Here is a 25,069-nt window from a genome sequence, read left to right on the forward strand (position 1 = left end):
GAGGGTTTTGTGACATGGGTAACGTGACCAGAACACTTAGACTTGAAACTCAACACACCAAAACTTATCCAAAACTGTTTTTTCAGCCTTCCAAATGATTGCATGGTTAAAGTCAACAAGGAGGTAATGACCAAGCATGATCTGTGTCAGGAAAGGGCAAGGGCAGCTCTGCTGCTGTCACCGCCCTGTGACGGCAGAGCTATTGAAGCAATCACATGAATAAGTCAAGCACAGTCCCCAGTGCAACCTGTCTGTCACCCACATCAAGTGCATCACAGCAGCCACGACCAATCCCAGTGCACTGCTGGCAGTGGTGAGGTTACGGGTGGGTCAGCAGAGGACTTGCAGGGAGGCTAACACCTGTGGAAAGGAAGGGAGGCGTTGTGGGGCAGCCAGCACCAGTACAAAAACACAACAACTCTGTTCTGCCACTGCTGCTGGGCACGTTGCACAGCTGTGACCCAATCAGAAGTAGGGCAGCACTCTTACCATATGCACAGCTGAATCAGTCCTGGCTCTTGGCATTTGAACCCTGCTGGACACTTGACTGTTTCAGCAACGCCACTCCCACAAACCTCCTTCATCAGACAGCCAAGCAATCCCAATTACCCAGTGAGACATGGAGAACCAGCAACTTCTGCTGCTGCAAACAGCACAGGAAGACCTTAACAGCAGGACTCTCCTCCCTCTATTTCACTGATCTCTGTGACCACAGCCCAGACTTACACGGGAGGCAGGCACACACTGGTAGGACAGCTCTCAGTTCAAGCACTGACTGTGCTGCTTTCAGGAAACATAAAAACTGCCCTTTGGAGCAAGTCTACCACGTGTTAAAGCCTTCAAGAAACTAATTCCCAAATTACAGCTGCTGCTAACCAAACAGCAGCAAGACCATGAAGGCAGAAAGACTGCCCTAGCTCATTTGCCAGCTCTACCACCTCCTACATTCCAAATGTTGGTAAATACATACCAGAACCATCAAGCAATCACGTCTTTGGGTTACATTGCCCTCGGACAGGCTTTTATTGCTAATGCTCTAGAAAGGTTTAAAGACAGACTTTGAAATAGCCTGAAACCTAAACGTCAAGATACATGAACAAAGATGAAGACGTAGAAAACAGATCTTAGCCACTTAGAAATTATAACGCCCTGCTGTAGGTATGGTTTGCTAGCTGAAAGTCACATGTAAGTGGCATTCAGTCCCATCACAACCACAGGCAGTTCCTGCCTGTCTCACCAGCTCACTTGCTTCCTGCCTTTCTCCAGTAATGGTGTGCAATGCTGCAAAGCACGCATCCAGCAATGCAGATAGCAAGAGCTCCAGCCCAGGATACATTCTGCTACCTCCCTATTTAATTACTATTTGAAGTTCAAGGCTGCACAGATTACCTCCACCCACACAAGGTAATTTGAACACTTATTTTGTATAACTCTGTACTGACATGATGTTAACAGATGCAGTTTCAAGGAGCAAAAAATCCTTAGAACTGAAGTTAAAGATCAAGCAGAAAAACTAACTACAGTCAGACCCAACTCAGGCATATCTTGTCTGGGTTAAACAAACCTCTGTCCTCCCGCTGCTTCTTCTATATGTGATTCCCAGCTCCTTGGCCATCTATCTTAACTGCACAGCTGCTATCATCACACCCCTTAGCATGTAGATACACAGTACTGCTCGAAAAATGGAAGGGTTGAAAGTTATCTCTACTTAACATAGTGATACTGGGTATGAGAATCATATAATCTTTTGAGTTGGAAGTGACCCTTCAAAGGCCATCCGGCCCAACTCCCTTGCAATGAACAGGGACACGTACAGCTCAACCAGGTTGACCAGAGCCCAGTCCAGCCTGACCTCGAACGTCTCCAGGGATGGGACTTCCACCAACTCCCTGGGCAATCTGTGGCAGTGCCTCACCACTCTTATTGCAAAAAACTTTTTAGGAAAGATTTCAGCTGGATCTCTTTTAGTTTCCAACCATTTCACCTCATCCTGTCACAACAGACCCTGCTAAAGAGTCTGTCTCCTCCTTTCTTACAGCCCTTCTTTGGTTACCAAAATGCCACTCTCAGGTCCCGTGGGGCCTTTTCTTCTCCAGGTTGAACAGCCCCAGTTCTCATCCTGTTCTTACAGGGGAGGAGCTCCATCCCTTGGAGCATCGCTGTGGCCCTCCTCTGGACATGCTCCAACAGCTCCATGTCTCTCCTGTACTGAGGACTCCATATCTGGTCTCAGGACTCCAGGTGAGATCTCACAGAGCAGAGTGGCAGGATCACATCCCTCACCCTGCTAACTGTGCTTCATTTGATGCAGCCCACGATACAGTTGGCTTTCTGGGCTGCAAGGGCTCACTGCTGGCTCATGCTCATCTTTCCATCAGTATAGCCAAGCTCTTTTCTTCAGGACTGAGTTCCAGCCTTACATCCCCCAGCTTGCACTGATAGCAAGGGTTGCATTGACCAAGGTGCAAAATCCTGCACGTGGATTTGCTGAACCTCACAAGGTTCACCTGTGCCCACTGCTCATCCTCGTTTAGTTCCCAGTCTCTAAAAAAAAGTCAACTTAAAATCTGCACTAGGCTCTAGGAATCCAGGTTCTCACCTATGACATCTGACCTTTCTGAAGGACCAGAACTAAAATTCACTTCAGAGGATTAACAGAGCAGAGAATACATGTCAAAGACTCCTGCATTAGAGAGGAGAAACGAACAAAACAGTGATAATGAACTGGGGAGCCCTTTTCAAAGGGATACTTTGTTGGCACATTCTGAAACTGCATCATCATTAAAACTACAGCAGAAGATTGTACATTGTTACCCAGAATCAGAATGGACTGTTTTGTGAAAAAAGAAAAAAAAAAAAAAAAAAAAAAAAAAGTAACTGAGAGGCTGTCCAAAGTAACACAACACAAAACAAGGCTGCTATCTGATGATATTACTATCAATATTCTGTGTTATGTCCTGAATGAAAAATTATCTATACAGTATTCTTACAAATAACACATTACACGGGCTCAAAGAAATAGACAGAACTCAGCTCTTCTGTACAGTAAGTTTAGATAATCTTATTTGCTTTGGTCTCTCTGTTTAATCATAGAGGGTACACAAGGTAATGTAAGTCAATGAGAATTACAACTCAAACTGACCAGAAAGAAACAAAAATACAACTTCTGCTTTCAGGAAAGTCTGAAGCAGAAGTAACACGTTGCCAAGAGAACAGAGAAAGAAGTAAAATTAATGCATTATTATAGAACTAACAACACTAAAACTAAGTGATGAGAGGTGAGCTGGGAGCTTGGTTCTACCAAGATGCGATTTACCTCCAATTAAAGACTCCAGGGCACAACATCAGGGTAGGTTGCTATCCTACAGTCATTACTTCAAATCCACTGAAATGCCCACTTTCAGGCTGTGGCTTTTAATATGCTCCAACTTGTTTTGTTCCACCCAGACGGTGCAGCAAACTTGGGTTTCAGTGCAAAGGTACAGACCTGATGCTCAGCTCTACTCAGTTTTACCCTTCCTTGACTTTTAAATACTAATCCTCATTCACACTGGTAAATGAATCAGTTCTTAAAATTAAAACTAGTGTTTTTCATTCCATTCTTTTAAATCACACTCTACTCAGTCTGCCTTGGTATAAGTAAGCCCTGACCATTATTTCCTAAATCAGTACTGTAAATGGAGCTCAAATTTTTAATAGTTACTCTGGTGCTTCAACCAATAAAGTGGAATTCTTGACTTTCCTACAATTGAGATGTTTCATGTTAAAAAAAGAAGAAAAAAAAAAAAAAAAGAGTATACAAACATGAGAACAATGTTTAAGAACCAGAAAATACTGCTTTGCAAGTTCTTTGTCAAAAAAGCATAAGTACACTTTTGAAGTGCACTTCTTCTGCAAATAAATGCAATGCAAATACTTGGTCCCATAAGACCCAGTTTAGAGCCCTTACCCTAAAAAGTAGTCCTAGGGATTAGCATAGTTAAGTGTGAACTGCAACATAGGGTTTGCTGTATATTCATTCACACTGGGTATAATTCCTTTCTCAGAGACATTGTGAAACCCAGCAACAGCCCTTGTATGTAAATGGAGAGTTCCACTGGCTCGTCTACAATAACAAATAATTGATATGTATGATGTATTTACATGTTTTAGAAATGCAGACAGTACCATAAGCCACCATAAAATATTTTATTCCCAAACATCAAATATCTTAAGAAAATAAAAAGAAAAGAAAGCTACTCCTTTATATTTCAGCTCCTGTGCAAATTTCTTGTAAACACACGCATTTTTAAAAAGTGAACCATTAGTAACACTAGAAAGGATTTCTGAATGCCCAGAGAAAATTAATGCTACTTCTCTCTAGACTACAATAGGCTTTTCCCATCTTGTCAAGATCATAAAGTTCTTTGTTTTCAACTTTCAGGCAATGGGCAACTAATGCCTCACAGGTTCATCACGGTATTTTGAGCTGTGTTACAATACTCATACATAACATGAGCGCACGTAACACTGTAACACAATAGAAAGCACAGCAATGACAGTAGAGTTGCAAAGTCCTAGGCTGCAGCAAGTGACAACAGGCTCAAACACAGCAGCCACGGGGCCACACAAAGGAAAAAAGAAATCTGCTTACCCACAGAAGGCCTCAAGGAGGCAGGTTTCCCCAGCAAGACATGCTTGCCTCCACTGCCAACCCTGAAATGAGGGCTGGATCCTGGCTCCAGCTCCTCCGGTCACTCAGATGCATTGCACACACCTGAGCTCCTTGGCCTTCCCACCAGGTGCTCCATCACTGCTTCAAGCTGTGACAGCATTTCGTCTGCAGTGCATTACATTGAGCAAAATCCAACACAACCTCCCTGGGCTGAAGAACTGTCTAACTGCAAAAAGAAGTTTCTTCTTTTAGAATGCAACCAGAAACAATGCCACAGAGCACCTGACCAGTTACTGCCAGAAGGGCCTGAAAGTTGGGACATCAATTTTGTCCATGACCGCGTAGCTTGCTACAGTCTGGAGAACCAAACCTTCAGATTATCGTGTGCAAGATGCTAATGTGTTTCCTACTTGGCAAAGAATTTTGAAAATCTAATATAAACTGATTAAATATAACTTTATAAACTCTAATTTAAATATTCTTTTAAAGATAGGAAAAGCTTTTTTACTGTGAAAGCCTACAGGTTGCTCAGACAAGATGTGGAACTTCCATCCTTGGAGATTCCCAAAACACAAGAGCAGATGGTCCTGAGTAAATGTGCTCTGGTTGAACCTCATTTGAGCTGGAGGGTTGGACCAGATGATCCACTGAAGTCTCCTCCAATATCCACTGTGATTCCCTAATGATTGCATGTATTTTTGTAACACCCTGGTGTATTACTTTTTTTGGCTTTAAGCTCAGAAAAAAAGGATTTGGAGGAAAGTTCTGGCTTCAGGTTCCCCATCCTCCCAAGTTCTGACATTATGTAAACCTTTTCATCAATGCATCAGGCTCCATATTGCCCCTTATCTAGTAAGGAAGAAGTCTTTTAGTTTTCTGAATTGTTACCTGTCCTTGCATGGTTTCAGAGTAATTATATCTATGCAGAGATACTTCTTTTCATTGTTCTACCCTCCTGAACCCTAAGGAAATAATACTTGTAATTAGCTCCTATCGAATGTATTTGAAGACTTACTAAATCTGTCAAAAATAAAACTGCTGAGCTGTCAATTTCAAAAGCCAGTTTCCACATGAAATTTATTTCTACATGATCTACACTTTCCCATATGTAGATCCCATGCTTTTCAGTAGTCAGAAAGGTAGCAGATCTTTCTGTTCTAAAAGGAATGTTTTGGCACCTTTCTATTATCCATGACAACATGTCAGGTGGAAGAGAGCTGCATTTGCAAACAGAGGAAGCAGAACATGGAAAGATGTTATTTTTGGTGTCATTGGGAGATAACTGGCAAAGAACCAATGTGTTCAGGCAGAGACAAAGCTATCTTAATTTTCAGCATAAGAAAAGACAAAACAATGATTAGCTTCAATCCTTGTTGCCAGACGTGTTTCCATAAAATAGATTGTGAATGATACAACAGGATAGTGAGAGGAACCAGAAAAGGAGAGACGTTCGGCTATGGAAGACAGAAACAATGAGAGAAATCAAAAGAACACTTCCATTTGGTTTTTTGAATGAGGTCCTACATAATCCTTTACGTTGCAGAAGTGTGTGTTCTGCTACAGAATGCTCTGCAATGGCCATCATCTGGCTGTAACAATAATTCATGGAAAACATAGCTTTGCTGACTCACACCAGAAACCAATTCTGAGCTACTTCTAACTGATAAGTCTTACTCACTATCAGGTTTTCTTCTTGCTCTTTTCAGTGACTGCAGTTCACAGAATGCTGCTTGTGCTGGTTCAGGGAAACACTGTTTTGACAGCGAAGTCTCCTCTAGCAGAGTAATTTCTGTACTTGCCTTTTTTCCTCATGTGTCTATACACTATCTCTGCTTCCACCTCCTATGACACACACCATTCCATGCTTTAATTTTTAAGGTAACTTCTTTTCCATCTCTTGCTCTCACATGATGCCAACCTGCTAAACCTCCTGCAATGAGTTCAGTCTCACACCTGCATGGAAATCTGTTAAAAATCAACAGATCATCTGCGTCAGCTCAAAGAATCGGAGAACAAACTACACAAATAAATGACAACCAACTAGATGCTAAGCAAGGGGACTTTCTTGGTTCTAAGTCTAGGTAGACAATGACAACTATGCACAATTACACCATACGGATTCCTTAATGAAGTATTAACTATAATAAATATTTTGTCTTTTTCTGCATGTTTTAGCTGGCATGCATTTTTCCATACGTTCCTGGTCAAAGTTTCATTTTTTCTCCCTTCCCAGAATGAGGCAATATTACAGTGGCCATATTAATAAAACAGAACAGAATCTGTTTCATTTGTGGGAAGCAGAGATGTTTTTTTGGAACGCCTGTTATTAAATATACTTTCAACATTAGAAAGGTTCTAATCTGGAGTATTTGCTGTACACTAACAAATAAACATCACTTTGTTTCTAAATATTATTGTTTGTTTCACTGCACTCTGGTATTTCAGATCCTGTTTCAAATGTTTCCCCTTGATGATAGGCAATTGTATGTTACAAGCTCCGAAGAAGGGTTTGGAGGAAGACATAATTTAGCATCAAAATCAAATGATCACAGCATGGCACGGCGCAAATTTATTGGGTTTTTCCCAAGTTTACTTCCTCTCATCACTAAATATGTAAATCAATCATTAAAAAAAACTGGTGCCCTCCTATTTTCACGTTCATCAATTTCCTTATTTTTAGTTACTGCTCTCTGGTAGGGACTTCCTCATCCAGTTTGGCAACTCCTACCTGACCTCCTACTACTCCTACCTGACCTCATTTCTCTGACAGTTTCCTGACAGCCTCCCTGGGATATGTCAGCTTTCTCTCAGACCAAAGAGCACACAGCCATCACGGTACCAAACTCTAGGAAATCCCTCACCCACTCAGAACAGAGACATCACAAGCGACTGTCCTCTTCCTGCTCATCATTTCCTGTCAAATCTTCATGAACTTTCATAGAACACTTCCTTTAATTTTTTACCTCGACTGACACTTTTTCATGTTCTGGTCATCCTCCCTTCTCTGATTGCAGATAGTCATTGAGTCACTGTGTTACTTTACTCCCTCTTTCACTTCCATTTGCTACAATATTCCCTTTTGCCACGCTTTCCCACACCCTCCCACCCCCCTACGCACAGACAAGGCTTCACACAGCTTTCTCTTTGCTTTCTCCTTTGGTTCCTCACCCTTCTCCTCCATCCTCTCATCCACACTTTGTTTTCACCTTTCTCTCATTTAATTTTAGGTATCTCCCTGCCATCTAACACAAGAATTCCCTCCGTTCCTTCAGGTACCAAATTATTCTCTCCCACCATTTAGCTTCCTCTTGAAGACACAATGCGGTTCTTTGCAGCAATTTCTCATGGAGCTTGCTGCCAAAATGCACTATTAGACTGTACACTCCTTGGGGAAAGTGCATTATTGACTGTGCAATACCTACACTATTTGCATAGCACTGGACAGACTGACTAAACGATCAATAACAAATCAATGGCACAGCTATGACAACAGTATTTTAGCTTTCTGAAATAAAATAGTTTCGTTTTTAACTTTGTTCAGTCCAAGAGATAATTCTTAATTCTTGTAATTAAAGTAGTGGACACCAGAGCATCCACCAAACAAAAACAAGTGTTCAAATGTGACGTATTGCACTTGGAATGTCTCCTTTGCTTGCATTACTCTCCTGGGATGGGAAACAGAAGAAGGTGGTGAGACAATAAAAATAATGAATAATCATGTATTTAGCAAAAACATTCAATTTAGATTTCATAATTTGTACAGAAATCTGGATTTTGCAGCAATATCAGTTCAGAGTAAGGATACTGATATTTAAAGACAAATAAAATTGGTGCATCTTTATTTACAGAAAATCTCTCGACATAAACATTTTTCAAGAAATAGGTAATAAAAACTGAACTGTTTCTATTTTTCCCAAAAGACTCAGAGAGATGCTGCATAACCTGACAAGTTACTTCACAGACCTGCTGGACAAATGAAAGTCAGCTGGATTTTTTAAAACTTAAAATCTTGCCTTCCACAGAACAACTGGGAAATACGCTGAAACCACAATCAACTTTTCCTGTGGCTGACAATTGTAAAGCCCTCCTCCTGCTCCTCACTATTGACTCACACACCACTGCATCCCAAGAGACTGTGTACTCTAAAACAAGGAATGAGTAATCAGGAAAAAGATGTTTCCCCTCTTCAAAGTATTTACTAAAGCATTCATCTTTTCAAAACTTCCAAACTCATATTTGTTTGGGTTGTAAATCTCAAGGCAACAATATTGACAGTGTTGGTGTAATCTAAACACATATAATGTAAACACGCCTTTGAAAATACAGATCAGCTCATGGATATTCCTTCCAACGTGGCCAAGGTTGGTTTTCTCATTTCAGTTGTCTGAAAGCAGAATAACACCAAAGACCAGAAAGAAATGTCTGATTACTAGACTTGCCTTGGAAGAGAAGACACACATACTTGGGATGGGACATTTTTAACCCAATCAAGAGATCTTTTCAGTGAGTTGACACGACAAGGACTGGCAACAACATCAGAAAAGGGACACACCTGAAAAATGACTCACTGGATTTGACTGCCATTTTCTTGACTGCTGCAGAAAGCAGCAGAACAGTAGGTGGAATAAAACAGATTTTGAAGAGAAATATATGAAAATGCCTATTTATCAAATTAATATATTGTTCAACAAGGACTGTAAAGAAGTAATTTGATACTGTAAACAATAAAGCTCAGTTTACTATAAGACAAAGTAATGGATTTATCAAGGAGAAATCATGGGGTGTGATTATTAAGTAATGCAATTCTTGGGAATTAAGAAAATTTGCTGCATTAATTGCTAAAACTGCTGAAGGCGTGCGTAGTTTTCAGTATTTCTTAATCTATACAACATTTTCCTCTCCAAATACAAAATCTCAAAAATCCAAATGTTGCTGGTAATCCGATAAAAACTCTCCAGTTATTTCAATTAAGAAAAAAAAATGGCTCTGTTTTCCATAAGCAGAGTTGCCTGTCCTTAGGAATTCAACATTATCACACCATCCAGCAGACCACACGAACCATAAATGTCCTTAAGCTCCAAACTACTATAAGATAGTTTTTATTGAACTGTAAGTCAATACTAAACTGGTTAGCTGGCAAGTTCATAATCATCAGAGGTAATATTCACAGTAGAGGAGATTGGGTCAATCAAGACATGTATGTGCATGTGTTATTTCCTACTTTCATGATAAAAAAGTGACCACATTCAAAATATCCAATATCAATATTTCAAATAAGGACCCTCTCAGTTGGAAGAGTCTTTGTCTTTATCCCACTTACAACTTGTTGGAATTTGGAGTTGTAAATGAAATTTCACAAATAATTCAGTGTTCCCCACCAGCAATATTTATCAACCATACTGAGACTTACTGCATTATTCTCAATAACCTGCTCCAATCCACTACTCAGATGATAGTGTGGACTGTGCCAAGTCTCACATTAGTGTGGTGCGCAGTGCTACACAAAGGGCTGAACTCAAAAGATGAAAAACAACAATAAAATGAAGATTAACAAAAGCCACAACTACAGCAAAGGTAGAGAGCACAGCATTGAGCATCGTTCCCAAAGCAATGACTACTAGCTATGTGTTGGCAGTAAGGTGAAAACACGGAGTCTAAAAGCCACTATGAGAGGAGGACCGCCATGAAGGCGAGATGGGAAGAGCTGATCTGAGCAAAGCCTAACTGAGCTGCTCCATGACAAGAAAGCTAACGCTGAGTGGATGCTCGCACTTTACCTGGAGGAAGAACTCCTTCACAGCATACAGCCGCAAAGCTTCTTGAGAAACCTCCACAAAAACGGAGTGCAGCAGCCATGGCATCCCGTGTGCCAGCTTCCATCTCCTCAAGTCTCCACTGTGGTGGAACGAGAAGCTTCTACCTGTGACTGGTGAATCTGGCCTAATTTATGGCCAAGTTGGTCATAAATTAACTTGGAAAGTCTGAAGAAGTACTGGATGGCAATGGTGGGTAATGGCTGGAGCGGCTATGGAGCTGGTGAGAGGCTGGGAGCTTCTGATCTTCCCCCATCCTGAGGGCATGGTAGACCACCTTCATGCAGGACCACTTGCTCACAGAGGCCTTGTGTGGACCAGGAGGATGCCAAGGGCCACAATGGAGCCACGTGGGCAGCTCTGCTGAGGCCCTGCAATGGGATGGCACCTCTGAGGAGCGAACCCAGAAGGTTCTAAAATGGCGGCAGCTGCCAGTGTCACGCTAGGTCACAATGGGAGCTGGTTGCCCAGCACCTCAGCTCGAAGACCAAGCTGTGGGAGGTCAGTGGCTTCCATTTCCTGGACAGGGCTGGCTAATTTGCAAAATGGCTGCAAGGGAGCAGGAGAGGCTTCTCCTCACACTGCGAAGGATGGGTGCCGGTGGGGACAAGAAGGGCCCCAAGCTCTCCATCCTTCTCAGGCTGCGCCGCTCGAGGGACTCTCGGGAGCAGCCCCACCACCTCCATTTCCTCGGCGATGGCCACGGGGTGGGTGGGGCGGCCATGCGGCGCCGAGGGGGCGGGAAGGTGCCCGCCAGGGCCGCCCGAGGCCGGCGGAGAGCAGCCGGCCCCGCGCAACGCGCGCCGTGACCTTGGGCGGGCGGCGCGCGGCCCTCCGCGGGCCCAACCCTCCCGCGCGGCCTCTCCTCGTCCCCCGCCCCTTTTATTTATATGTTATTTATTTATTTATTTCGGCCGGGGAAAGAGTTTGAAGTGCGAGAAGGGAGGCGGGGGGAGCTGTGAAGGAAAGAGGTTGGTGGGGGGGAAGAGGGAGAAGAGAAAGAAAAAGAGGAGGCCGCCCTCCGTACGGCCCCGGGACTTTCCCCTGCCGGAGGGCGCAGGGGCGAGCTGTCCCGGTGCCTGCGGGCGAGACGGGTGGCGGTCGGCGAGGAGGAGGAGGAAGAGGAGGAGGAGGAGGAGGAGGAGCGGGGGGGGCGCCGGCCCCGCCGCCGCCGCGGGGGAGACGCGGCTCTCGGCGCTGTGCGCCCGAGCTGCTGCTGGTTACGCCAGCCCCGCCGCCTGCCTCTCTGCCTCTCCTCGCCTCTGATTCTGCGCACAGCCAGCCCCGAAGCCTGTCATTCTGCAAAACACAGTTTACTCAACAGAGAGAGCGAGCGGGAGAGGTGGAGAGAGAGAGAGAGGGAGAGGGAGACGGCGCGGAGAGGAGCCCAGTCCCGCAACCCAGCATGGCTTCGGGGGACCTTTACGAGGTAGCGGGGGCCGCGGGGCGGGGGGGCGCCGGCCGGGGCGCCGCGGAAGGCAGCGCCGGGAGCCGCTCCCGGAGCCCTCGTAGTTGCGAAGAGCGGAGGAAATCGCCGAGGGAAGGGCTGGGGTGGGGGGAAAGGGCTGGCGTGTGCACCGGGAGGGGGGGGGCAGGGAGGGATGGAGCTGCTCCCTCCCTTCCCTCTGCCTCTCTTTCTCTTTCTCTCTCTCGACTTTCCATCGGGCTCGATCTTAGCAGGCCTTGCGAGGGAGGAGGAAGGAGTGAAGGAGAGCGAGAGTTAGCGGTAGGATGGGGAGGCGATCGCGGTGTGACGAGCCCGGAGAGTGGAGAAAGTCCAGGTAAAGTCACGGGCGCTCTGGACGTGCTGAATGTGCAGATTAGTGCGAAAAAATGCGCCGTAGTGCTGCCGGCGGGCGCAGGGATGGAGGCGGCTCTGCGCCCGCTGTGCAAAGTGCAGGAGCCGGCGCCAGGTTGCTTCACCTCACGCCCGGGGTGCCGCGGGGGTGGCGGGGGCGGTGGCGGGCCGGGCCGAGCGGAGCGGAGCGGAGCGGCCCCGCGGCGGGCTCCGAAGTTTGGCGGCGGCGGCGGCTCTGCCCCGGCTGGGGTGCGAGGTGGGGCGGGAGGGAGAGAGGCGTCGAGCCGGCCCCGGCCCCCCGCTGCACGGCGAGGCTGCGGGGAGCGCGAGAGGAACTGGAGGGCGGCCCCGGGCAAAATCCGACCTCGGGCACCCGGTTCTGGTGCCCGAACTGAGGACGATTGTGGACGTTTGCGCTGTGCCAGAGAAGAAGAAGGGAGAAAACAGAAATTAAAAATGAGAACGACTGGACACGAGTGTTTCGTGCACACAGCTCCAGTCAATGGAACCGGGGTGGAACTCTGCCACCAAAGACAAACAAAAATCCTGGATGTCCGACAGCAGTTCTTGGCGTGGAGCACCTCACCAGGCTTTTTTGCTGGTGAAACGTTTCCTGGTGAAGCAGCTGTTTGTGCAGTGCTTGTCTGGAGCCCGCAGATTTGGGCAGAGGCAGAAGCGACTGTCTTCCAGTTGCGTCTGCACGGCGGTGATAGGGAACCGCTCGGCCATCTGCACGTTCTTGGGTGTGGAACCTCCGCCGTGGTGCAGGCAGCTGGACTTGCTCTGGTGATCTGGTGTAGATTCTTTAGTGCAACAGCGGGAGGATCTGGCACGTTCCACACAGGCGTTTTTTACTTTGTCGTGGTCTTTTGAACTCCCTGACAAAGGTTGTAGTTATGGGATGACACTGCTCTATCAGGACTGTATTTTACTGAGTGGGATGCAGACCTTTGAAGCAAAAAGCACTTGCACTCTCTTAAGTGGCATTAAATGATCAGAACATGCGATGATTTGAAGAGTATCATTGACCTTCTCCCCACCATTTTGCAGTACCTGTCATGCCAGTTTGTAATTTGAAGGCTATTGCATATCAGCTGTATTACTGTTGTGACTCCGGTGGAGCTGGTGGGAGTTCTGTGAAGAACGACTTTGACCCAAAAAACTCAATGATAAAATTTTGTGTTTGTAACTTCTGGGATGCTTGGAGGACCTTTGCCTTCTCTTGTCTGTGTTTTCCATAGATGTTTGGATTAGTTCTGAAAAGAAATGAAGCCAGTGCCTCTGGGGTTAATAGTAGCTGTGCTATTTCAGCTCCTACTCATTACTTAAAAATTTTGCTCCTTTTTATGATTTTTTTTTTGTATGTGTTATTATAAGACGATGGCATTTGGTGGTTGGATGTGGGCTGTGCATTGAGCACTACTGCTTGGCAAAGAAGTGACACTGCTCAGATAGTAACCCGGCATGGAGGTTGTTCAGAGAAGGCAGGCTTACAAGCCAAGCTGCCATCAATTTGATGCCCAGCCACTTTGCAGGCGTTGGTACAGAAAAACGTGAATTGTTAGTCTTGTGGCTCAAAGCCTTTGAATCACTTCCCGTCTTTGTTGTGAAGCGCTTTTGCTTATCGTTGTGGAATATGGTAGAATTGTATCCCTCATAACAGGTAAATCGAAGTCTGGCTATTCATTTCTTGCTTGAGGTGTTTGGAATTCAACCATCTGCAGCTGGCCATGGTGTAAAATCTTCTGCTGTATGTGCAGCATGTGGGGGGAAAGCATGTTGGACTTAAGTTGTCAATCCAACTACATTTTGCTTCTCCATGAAGCTCTCCATGACTGAGGTCAGAAGAAACATCAAGAAAGTCAATGAGTTTGTACATCTGTAGGCAGCAGGTTTGCAGACAGCAATTTTATTTTAAAAAAAAATGACTGCATAGGCCTTCTTGTTCCTTCCTGCATATTCATTCCATTGGTTCATCTTTTTTTTTTTTTACTGTTCTGTTATTTCAAAAGACTTTTTACCCTTTTAAAATTAAAGGTAAATTCACTGACTATCTTTAAATATATAAAGCAGTGTAAGACCACAGCCAAAATAACCTCAGTGTTTGGTTAACTAGGTGCCATTTTCTAGTTAAAAGTAGCATCTAATCACCAGGAATTCCTGCTCTTGGATTTCCTTTAGAACCATAATACAGTTGCCAGTTTAATCTAGAAGCTCAAGAACACCCATGGGGAATTCTGTTTACTGGTAGTCCTAGATTTGTGTGCCAGAACCAAGACATTTCACATCAAAAGATTACGTTATATTTTCAGAGGTAGATATTCGTTTCAAAGTTTTAAAGCAAATATATTATTTATTTCCTACTAACAGTAAGGAAAGTGGAGTTACTTCAGTGTAGCTTCCAGGCTTTATAAAACACTAGTCTTGCTTTGCTTGACTTCCACATGGTTACGACTCAAAGCTTTTCTGAGTAAGAGTCATGGAATATTGCTTTTCTTTTTTCTTATAAAAGGTGACCTGTTAAATATTTAAGAGTACATTGCATATTCCTTAGAAGTAACAAACTAAAAATAAAGGACTGACGAAAGGGTATTTGTTCACAATGGCCTTCAGTAAGACAGCTTTATTTTGCTTTATGATTCAAATATATTGTTGGATGTGTACATGGGAAATCCTATTAATTTTGGCAACAAACATCCCAAACAAAAATCCCAAAATTGTTGATTTGCATTAAGGTTATTGTCAATGATTTTAAGCAAAGTAATATTTTGTATTCTCCATCTTGAATTTAGTTCCCACATTCTCTTAATCCAAATAGTTCCTCTCAGAAGGGCTCTGGCATTAAAAGTGTACAAGACAGCTTTACAGGAAAGAAAGGATCAATACAAACAGCACACCTAACTTTCTTTCCTAACACAGCATCTCATTTAGTGCAATAAAATTCTATTTTATTGATGAATATAATCAGTTAATCAGTATCATTGCAGATGCTAATGAAGCAGACCATGATACTTCCTCTTATTTAAAATTTGGGGGTTTTATATATAATATACTGTTAAACATTCAGGGACAACAATGTTGAAATCTGAAGTTTTACTTTAACCTTGTGTCAGGTTATATTACAACACTGAGTGATCTAAGGATTATAGCGCAGTCTCTGAATGGGGCTGCCATATGCATACATTTCTGGATCACAGTAATAAAGTCACTTTTTAAACTGAGCAGTTTAGAAGTGTTGCTCAATTTGGGAAAGTGACATTTTAAAAAACAGCATCTTAATGAAGTGATACAATGCCCATTGATAGGAGGCTTGTCCACCTTAGTGACAAGTATCAATTAAATCATAGTCTATTTATGCAGCTGTGTAAGAATGAGCTGTCGTTTGTTTTAGGTGATGTGATCCACTGGAAAGATAATATTTCTAGATGAGTTGCAACATCTCTCAATTTTAACTGCAGTTGAGTACCAGCAGAGTCAGAACTTGAAGATAATAATGGCACCATTTGGCCTGCTGAAGCCTTACTGCACGTGGAGACATGCAAGTCAGAGAAAGCACCACTGAGCTTTTTGGATATGAGGTTTGGTTTGCAGATGTAGAGTTTTGCAAATAATCTTCCCCCCCCCCCCCTCCCCCCCCCCAAAGTGAGGCTTACACTGTATTTTCTATCTTGCTTCTCTTTCAGTGGAATTAATTTGTAGAGAAGATACATACTTAAAATGTTGATTGAACTCTACTGGAAAGCCAAAAAGTATTTTTGAAGTATTGCAAATGCATCTTGCATGGCAGAGGTGACTTGCAAAAAAACATTATTTCCCAACTTTAATCAACTTCTTCAATGACATAATAATCCCATGCTAAAGAAGCAAGGCAGATTTCACAGTCAGAAAATGGTGACTTGATGTGGGATCTGGAGGATGTAGAACAGCATTAAGCTGCTGTGCTGTGGAACTGAAAGCTGTGGATGCAATGCTTACTTACTTCACTAATACTGGGTTTAATCCTGCCAGCCAAGCATTTGGTTGCAGAAAAGCTTTACTAACAAGTATTTTGAAGGACCAGCTCTTTACTATAAGCTATAATTGAATTACTATCAAAATCAGTTCTTACAAGACAACTGTACCCAAAATAAGGTAACATGTACGCTATGTTATTTGCTGTCTATAGAAACATTAATGCCTGATGAAGGCAGACAGTATTCTTTAACCACAAACTGGGCAGTCATCTGCATGATGGACTGAACTGAGAATTAACACCAATGGAGAAGCTAGACTGGAGTGCCTTCTCTGTGGTCACAGTTCTCTAAACTAAAGATACCAAGTGAGTCTCAATAGCATACAACAACTGCTGCATAACTCCAGCAATTTTTGTTACCTTACTAAGAAATTCCAGTGTCAGCTGCATATAAACCATTACAATGCACATAATGACTGTCCTGTTTACCTACAACGTCACTGTTGCTACTATTCCAACTTCCTCATTACATTGTAGACTGCTTGGCATATTTTGGAATACTAAAAACCAATTAATTGCTTATGCATGTTGTAGTTTTGTAACAAAGTGCTTTATCTGGCTAGGTACAAGGTACAAGCCTACTCCTGCTTGGAAAGACTGCTGGAAAAGTCTATCATGCTCAAAGGCCTGAACATGGGAAGTGAAGACTTTCCTCCCACCAAAGCCCTTGTACTAAACTTGCTTCTCTTCATTTACCAGTTTTGGTCTTTACACCTAACAGATCAAAACAACACATTTTTGTATTGCTTTCTGAATGATAAATAGTGTTTTGCTTTGGTCTTTGGTTCAAAATTAATATCTGGCAACAAACTCATTGTTTAGTTATTGTTTTTGAAGGTTGCAATATTTAGAGAGAGACTACTTTAAATAATGGCAGAATTTAAATGTGATCTAATATTGAAATAAATTGGCTTTTTTTTTTTTTTAATCAATGGAGTAATTGTAATGGCCAGCTATGCTGTAAATGGCATTTCTTTGTCCATTCATTTGACTTTTAGCAGTATTACAGTTTCTTGGCTCTGTACATTTTCATCAGTGCAACCCCTTTTTGTTGTTCCTCCTTACTCACATATTTTTCAAAAATTTCTGTAGGACAGTTTAAAACACATCTTAATATTAGTTTACAAAATAAAAAGCCATTTGATCATTCCTGGTCTAAGTTATTAGAACAGCAGAATATATAAAATAATTTAACACAAAATATTTTCAATGTAGGCTCAATTTACATCTGTGCAAATGAAAATTTTCTAGTTTTGACAAAAGAAAAACAGTCTTTCTGGCCTGCTCAGTAACAGCATCACACTCTGCATTATCAGAGCTTCAGACTGGTAATATTGCACAGCTGAAGGAAAATACACTTAAATCTCTTTTCTTCTATTGCATAGAGAATATAGATTTCAGTACTGTCTTGTTACCAGGCATAATGTAAAATACTGTTGGAAATCTGTTAGGTCTCTAAAAACTTTCTCAGTAATTTGATGTGTTCGACTTATGCAGGAAAACAATTATTCCTTTTGGCTTATCGAAGAAATTTGATTCCTACAGCATTGTAGCCTACTGATCATGCTGTTTACAACAAAGCACTAAATCAAAACAAGTATTGAAACATCTGTCAGAAGAACTCTTTGCTTTGAAAAAGATCAGTTGACCCACTTGGGTGTTGCTAAATTTCTCTTAACCACCCACAGGATTCACAGCCCATTCCTTCAGAAAGGCCAAGAAGGGATAATGAGGACGTCCTCTTCCATAAGGCACTTCACCAATTCAAATTTGTGCATTTTATTTGAAATCATCCTATTAAAATGTGTTCACTGACAGGCGCTCAGTACCCGAAGAAGGAATACAGGGGACTACAGACCACTCAGTCTGTGAGCTCTGCTGTATGAAAATCAGTAGCACTTATAAAAAGACACGGACTCAGTAGATACGTGTGAATGTGTCACGATTTGGAGGAGTTAACTTTTTTTAGAGAGAAGTCAGGTCTTACAGAACTCTCAGAGCAGTGAGTGGATTTTCAAAGAAGTCTCTTGATAGGATCTCATAGGAGCACCTAATACTGAAACAGATCCATGGCCCAGAAGGGTTGGTCATCTCTTGGCCAGCTGAGTTCTGAGAGAAGAAGCGGTGATAGGCTGTTATGATAGTTTCCAAACTTCAGTACTGGGACAGTGTTGTACAGCAGAATCATCAGTTATTTGAAAATAGCCATATTTATTATGGAACTTCTATAAATTATTACTAGCACTGTCAAGGGAAAGGTTGACAGTGAAGAGCTCAGTGACAGCAGCTGAAATTCAGTGTTTATAAATGCAAGCTAATGATGAAAGGAAAAGTAATGCTGGCTGTACATGCACATGATGAGCCTTGAAGAAGCTGCGACTGTATCAGGAGATAGCCTGGAATCATTCTGAAAAGTTTTCGGATGTGTCTACGTTAGTATTTTAATTTGGATCAGGTGTGTGCTTTTCAAAGTGAATCCTCTCATCATCATCATCTCCATTTTCCACACCTCAGTTTGCATCACAAAACAAGAGCAGGTGAAACTAAACCAGAAAAGGCTTTTTAGCTCTTAAGAGAAGTCTGGTGCATGGGACAAGAGTACTGCTTAGCAGAGGTGAACCTCAAAGAGAATTTAGGATATTACTAGAAAAGCAATTGAATGAAACAGAAGCTGATTGCTGCAGTATTACTGCAGAACACCTTTCCTGTTTGCAGTGTTGCATCCATTTCAAGAAAGGCTAACAGGAGGTTCCAAAGGGAGGAATGGCTTTCATTCAAAATAACTTTTTGGTGATTTTCTGGCTAGCAGAAGTGATTGTGGGAGATATGAGTGCTACAGGAAAAACAAATGAGGATGATTAGTTAATTCAGTGACAAAAGCTACTTGTTGTGCAAGAAAAAGTATGCAACAAATGAAGTGATCAGGCAAACAGCTGAGACAAAGAACTACATCTTCACAGCATTTAAATCTTCAAATTCCTTGTTCTAGGATGTTGTGGAAGTCAAAGCTGTAAAGGGTTTCAAAGAACGGTAAAACAGCATCTTGGAGGATAGATCCCTTTCCACCTTTCAGTAGAAAGAAATCCTTAAACTGCTAATTGCCTGAAAGGAAGAGCAAGGGCAGCACTTACTCTATAGATTCTATTTTTCTAGGTACCCAATACTAATTTCTATTAGAATATAGTAAGCCCTGAGCTAGATGGACTTTTAGTCTGACCTTGTATGGTAGTTCTTAGCCTTGTACATACCACAGTCGTTAAACAAACATAAGTATTGATTAAGACGTTGCTGCAGTCTGTAGAGATCACAAACATACATGCCTTACAAGTTGTATTCTGTATCTAATTGCTAATCATTGCTAATTAGCATCCTTGCAAATTAAAGGACAAATGGTAATAGTGGGTCACTCTCCAGAGCAGAAAAGACCATTTCTGATTTAGAGACCTCTCCATTCAGAATTCCAACAAGATGCAGCAGGTGGAAGATGCAAACAGAAGACCAGAAGAATGGAGGTGGTGATGAAGTAACATCAAAACAAACACACGTAGTAAAAGTGAAGCTTTGGCTCACTGCCATAGTTCTGTCTAATAGATAAGGTAAAAGGGAGAAGGATATAACAGAAAGCATCTGAGTAAATGTATGGAGTGAGGCAATTTCTTGAGGCAATATTATATATAAACTTAATTAATAAAAATAACTCACTTCTATAAAAAAAAAAAAGTTCAGCATCTAAACTTTTTGGATGGACTTCCTCAGTGCTGTACAGTACTATTAACACACATTTATCAATCTTTAAGGGTTTCTGGGAATATAAAAAGCCACTAACTCCTGACAGACACGTGAAGGTGCTACTGTGGTGTGTTTGTTTTTTTTCAGCAATGGTGATTACTAACAGAAACAGCCCAATTTCTAACTGACCAGCTCAACTTGTTATATTCTTTGAGACATACAAAAATGAACTTTTTGTCATCACTTTGCACTCACTGCAATGAGTAGTGGTGTTTTAAGCTGTTCACAGATGTCAAGCTAACTATAAAGGAGACTGCACTACTTATGTATCTTGTTGTTCTTCATAATAAGAAGGGAATTACAAAATAGAATGTGACATTGTTTTTTTTTTTGTTGTTGTTGTTGTTGTTGTTTTTAATATTCTTCTGTAATATTGGCTTGACTATGCTAACGGACTTCCTTTGAAGTCTTACGCAGTTGAAATTTGTTCTAATAATATTTTTAAAGTTGTTTTCCTTTTTAGAGAAGGGACTATTACAAAACAAAATCACATTAATACACCTGATAAATCTGTCTTTTTGCAATGGGTTATCAGGTGTTTAAGGACAGGAGAGGTGCTGGAAAATTCCTACTAAGTACAGTTCACGTGGAAAAAAGATGCACAACAATGAATTTTGAAACATTTGAAATACAAATGTGTTTATCACAAAGTTTTTTGCTGATTACTCTAAGGAAGGAATGATCAAGTCCAATACAGCAATGAATGTTCAGATTCAGGAGATACACCAAGAGAAAGCTGCCTTTGGATGAAAAGTAGTTGAAATTGCCTCTAAATAAGCAGAGGAAGCAACCACCTTCTCGATTCACTAACAGTATGACATAACAATACAGCTTTAAATTAAATAGGAATGCAACTCATTCAAACCAATATAGGAAAGAAAATGGAGACATTCTGGATCACAAACTAAGTACTTGGAATTATGTTTAGGTATTGCAGTATTTCCACATGACTCCAGGGAAAATAACCTGAAGTCCTTGAAGGAATAAACAATGGTGCTCATGACTGATAAGGGACAACACCATTTGGCTGCAGTAATTGCAGACTATATTGTAACAGAGTTTGGGTGCACAAACTTAAGTTTGTCACACTCCCAAAATGCGAGAAGTTGAAAAGCAACCTCTTGTGTAATTGAAATTTACCACTGTCTCCTAATTTTTTTCTACACAGAAATATAAAAACTGAAGTACTGTAACAGTCAGAAAAGGTGACTAAGGAGCACCCCAGAGAAAGCTGTGTCTGATAACACAGTTTCACGTATACAGAGTAAATAGCACTACAATGCCATAACGCAATGAAAAGGGCAGCAATGATAGTGGAGTAGCAAAGTCCTAGGCTGCAGCAAGTGACAACATGCTCAAACACAGCAGCCACAGACACATAAACAAAGGAAAAAAAAAATATATCTGCTTACCTACAGGAGACCTCAGGTAGACAGGTTTCCCCAGCAAGATATGCTTGCCTCCACTACCAACCCTTAAATGAGGGCTGGGAAGCGGTGGATCCTGGCTCCAGCTCCTCCAGTCATTCAGGTGCATTGCACACACCTGAGCTCCCCTGGGTTGGCCCTGCCTTCCCACCAGTTGTTTCTCACCAGCCCACCAGCTGCGACTTAGCATTTCCTCTACAGGCACCTTTTACTTTACATCACAGGAGCCTTCAAGTTTCCTATCAAAATACAAACAGTAATTTCCCTGGCTAGCTTTTATGCCCCCCTCCAGCACTGTAGTGACAATCTGACTGCTTCTGCTGCCACCTTCCCTGCTGCCTTCCACCACAGTGGGTGACTTCTGCTGCCTCTCTGTGCACTGGCATGCATTTGCATTGGAAGAGTGATTAAAGCAGGAGTGCCAGGGTAGTCCTGTCATCTCTCCCTGCTGACTAAAGTCTTTGCAAACAATATGGTGCATGACATTTATCAAGATAACAGGGATTCCAAGCTCCAAGGACAACACCCTTTTTTTGTGTGTGTTTTTTTTTAAACATTGCAATCTTTGCATAATTATTCTTTCATCAATCTTTCACTACCCTGAAAGAACTCACTGGAGAACCTCATGGCTTAACCTGTGGGCTGCCTGTTGTGGCTTATAGTAATGAACTGCTGTTCTTACAGCCTCAGAAGGCTTCAAGGAATTGCTAGCAGAATTGATGGAAGACTTCTTCCAAGAAGTTGCTTCTACCAACTGAATGTCTCCTAGCTTGGTCATGAGTCATACAAGAGATGCTGGTTCTTTTTCCTGCATTGTTTGACCATCACACACTTTAGCTTCCTGACATGACATGACTTACAGCATTTCCAGTGAGTGCTGGTGGTAGAAAATTTCTCACTCTTGGAAGTGGTCTCAAACACTGAAGTGTGTGCATGGTTACCACTTATAGACAGGCTGCAGTGGGCTGTGATTTGAATTGTTCTGCAACTGCACTGCTGTTATTTTTTTGTGCTTCATTTGCTCATAACAAATACCACTGACAACCTGCTGCACCTAGAAGAAAAAAGGCAAGTCTTTTAGCGTGAACTGGACCTTCCATTTTTACCATGTGATGCAGTTTTTCTCCTCCACTATTAACTGCTGTTCTTGAAGTCTAGCTAGTATGCAGGAAAAGAAGTTCTGTTTACAGATAAATTACAATGTGCAAGTAACCCTTTTACTTTGGATATGCAATCCCCATTGCTCTTGTATCTTAGCATATACATCCTTTGATTTTCTGCAGTCCGTCTCTAGATTATGCCCACAGTACAGTATACAAACCAAGGAGAAAGTTCTTAAATGCCATTTTAGACAGAATTCCTTAGGTGATCAGTACGATTTCTAGCTTAACATAACCCTTCTGTACAATTTCTAGATTCCCATGTTAATTCTAGGTTTCAGTGCAGCTCAGAACAGCTCTAACAGAACTTCACATGTTTTATATCCAGCTGCTATTCCTCCTGTTACCACCCAAAGATCACCAGGTCCAAGAGTACAAGCATCTCTGGTAATAGTGAGCTGCAGTTGATCTTGCAAAGTGCGGTTGCACACCAAGTGTGTCATGTGTTACTGAGAATCACAAAGATGTGTTTTGGACAAGTATTTGGATGCATATGCGAACAGGCAGCAAGGGGATATACTGGGTATTTAGTATTTGATGCATCACTCATTCAAGACATGGAAGGTACTTGAGGCCTCAGGGCTAGCTGAGGAACTGCCTGCTTAGCCTTAGATCTCTCAGGACTGATTGCAAGACTTGCCTTTTTTGTTCCCTTCTGGTATACAAAGTGTAATATGGCTTCACAGTAACAGTGCAGGGGAGTGAGACAGACGATGAACCAGGAGTGTTCTGCAGTCATTTTGTTGTGAGTTGTTTTTATTTCCTTTTGAAGTGACTAATCTTTAGCTCCATTTCTGAGAAGGATACATGAATCTCTGACTCAAACAGGGACATCTCGAAATAGGGTAAACCGGTAGCTGCTGTGCTTCTGGGACAGAAACTGCAGACGGTTAGGAGAGCGTTCCCCTTTTCAGACATGGTGGCAGCTGCTTTTGATCTGTGGCTTCTCGCTGCTATTGTGCTAGGGAATCACACTCTGTGAGTTTCCAGAGCCACAACAGAGAAGAAGTAAAGCTGGGGCTCATTTAGGACTGGGTGTTATTTTAATGAGCTTAATAAATCCTATATAGGACTGAGAGTTCCTTTGGAGTCCTCAGTCTTTCAAAGCAGTGCTCCTAACCTGACCTTTGAGCCTTGTGCACTGTGGAGCTCCAAAAAACCGCACCAGCTCTGTGCTGCACCAATTTCAGCAACATCCCAACCCTACTCTTAAGTTTTTGCCTGCGTTAGCAGCTGTTTTCAGCATCAACTGATCAGACGTCTCTACACACAGCTTCAATTACACTGTACTGCAAATGGCTTCCATTGCCCCAGGTCATCGCGTGCATAGATGTCCAGAAGGTAGCTACTCGTGTATAAACAGACTGATCGGTTCTGTGAAAGAAGTATCCTCAGAAGATAAGGATGGGCTTTTTTGTTAAGCAAGCTTATCACATGGCTAAAGATGAAATGTTCATGAATATTAATACTGTTCTTGTAAAACACAAATGGCAAGGACTCATTTCATGTGTGGAATAGACACTGGCCTTCAAAGGAAAAACTTCATTGCACTACCATTTATCTTGCATTTGGGAAAACAGGATGGAAATAGATCATTAATTCTACATCTCATCAACTGCTCTTTACAGTCAGCCATATCATATGATCCTTCGCACCAAGAGAAATGGGTATCTGGATCTGACTTTATCTTGAAATGAACAAGGTTCTCACCTTCAGAGCCTAAACTTCAAAGTTGTTTCTAGAAAGGATTGGTAACATCTAACTCCCTGAGTGGTTAAGACTGAAAATGCACTGGAGGAAAGACTTGGTCAGCAACTTCAAGGCCTCCTCTGCAGAAAAAAAATTCACCACAGAAACCTAAAAATGACTCACAGTGATGAACTGGCATCATTTTAAGAGCAAAGTACTATTGTACCTGTTTCCTGACTACAGGACATCTTTACTAATGGACACGAATTGTAAATTATGTATTCATGGAATGTCTAGTTTGTTACACTCAAAATGAAAAAAAAAGATCTTTCCTAAAATTATTCCAGTGTGCTTTAAAACCAAGAAGTGATAACTATGGTAGACAGACCAAGAAAATTAAAAGTCCTCAGGCAAAGTATTTTTACAAAAGCCATTTGAAAAACAGAACTTCAGCTGACCAAGTTGACCTTATTCATTACGGTGCTGGAGAGATTTGGCTGTGCATGGCTATGAGTGAGCACTGTTTAAATAACACACCAGAATCTACTGGTAGTGTAATCCTTTGTGACTTCCACCAAGACATTATTTATAGATTTTGACACAGCTGAATAGGGCACAATGTGATATGCTAGGTACTAGTGTCAGGGGAACATATAATTTACAGATGGATTAAAAAAATAATACTATACTGCTGTTTGATAGAGCCATGTTTCCTTTCTGGTGTTTT

At 42.1% G+C, this 25,069-nt stretch overlaps 1 protein-coding gene across 3 annotated transcripts in view; it reads left to right on the forward strand.

Annotated features, from left to right (window-relative positions):
• The first annotated feature begins 11,656 nt into the window (after positions 1 to 11,656).
• CDYL2 (chromodomain Y like 2) overlaps positions 11,657 to 25,069 on the forward strand; it is a 56,240-nt gene continuing 42,827 nt past the window's right edge. The window contains exons 1-2 of one of the 3 annotated variants that reach the window (XM_042821841.1): positions 12,571 to 13,928; positions 15,657 to 15,843. In XM_042821841.1, coding sequence (XP_042677775.1) covers positions 15,802 to 15,843 — 42 coding nt within the window. In that variant the 5' untranslated portion in view covers positions 12,571 to 13,928; positions 15,657 to 15,801. Of the gene's footprint in view, positions 11,897 to 12,570; positions 13,929 to 15,656; positions 15,844 to 25,069 lie in introns of those variants that run through there. The other 2 variants (XM_042821842.1, XM_042821843.1) reach the window with 2 other exon arrangements.

Source organism: Centrocercus urophasianus, unplaced genomic scaffold, assembly GCF_019232065.1.
Source record: "Centrocercus urophasianus isolate 14NV4802_14NV808 unplaced genomic scaffold, USGS_Curo_1.0 seq_2, whole genome shotgun sequence".
Classification (NCBI taxonomy): domain Eukaryota; kingdom Metazoa; phylum Chordata; class Aves; order Galliformes; family Phasianidae; genus Centrocercus; species Centrocercus urophasianus.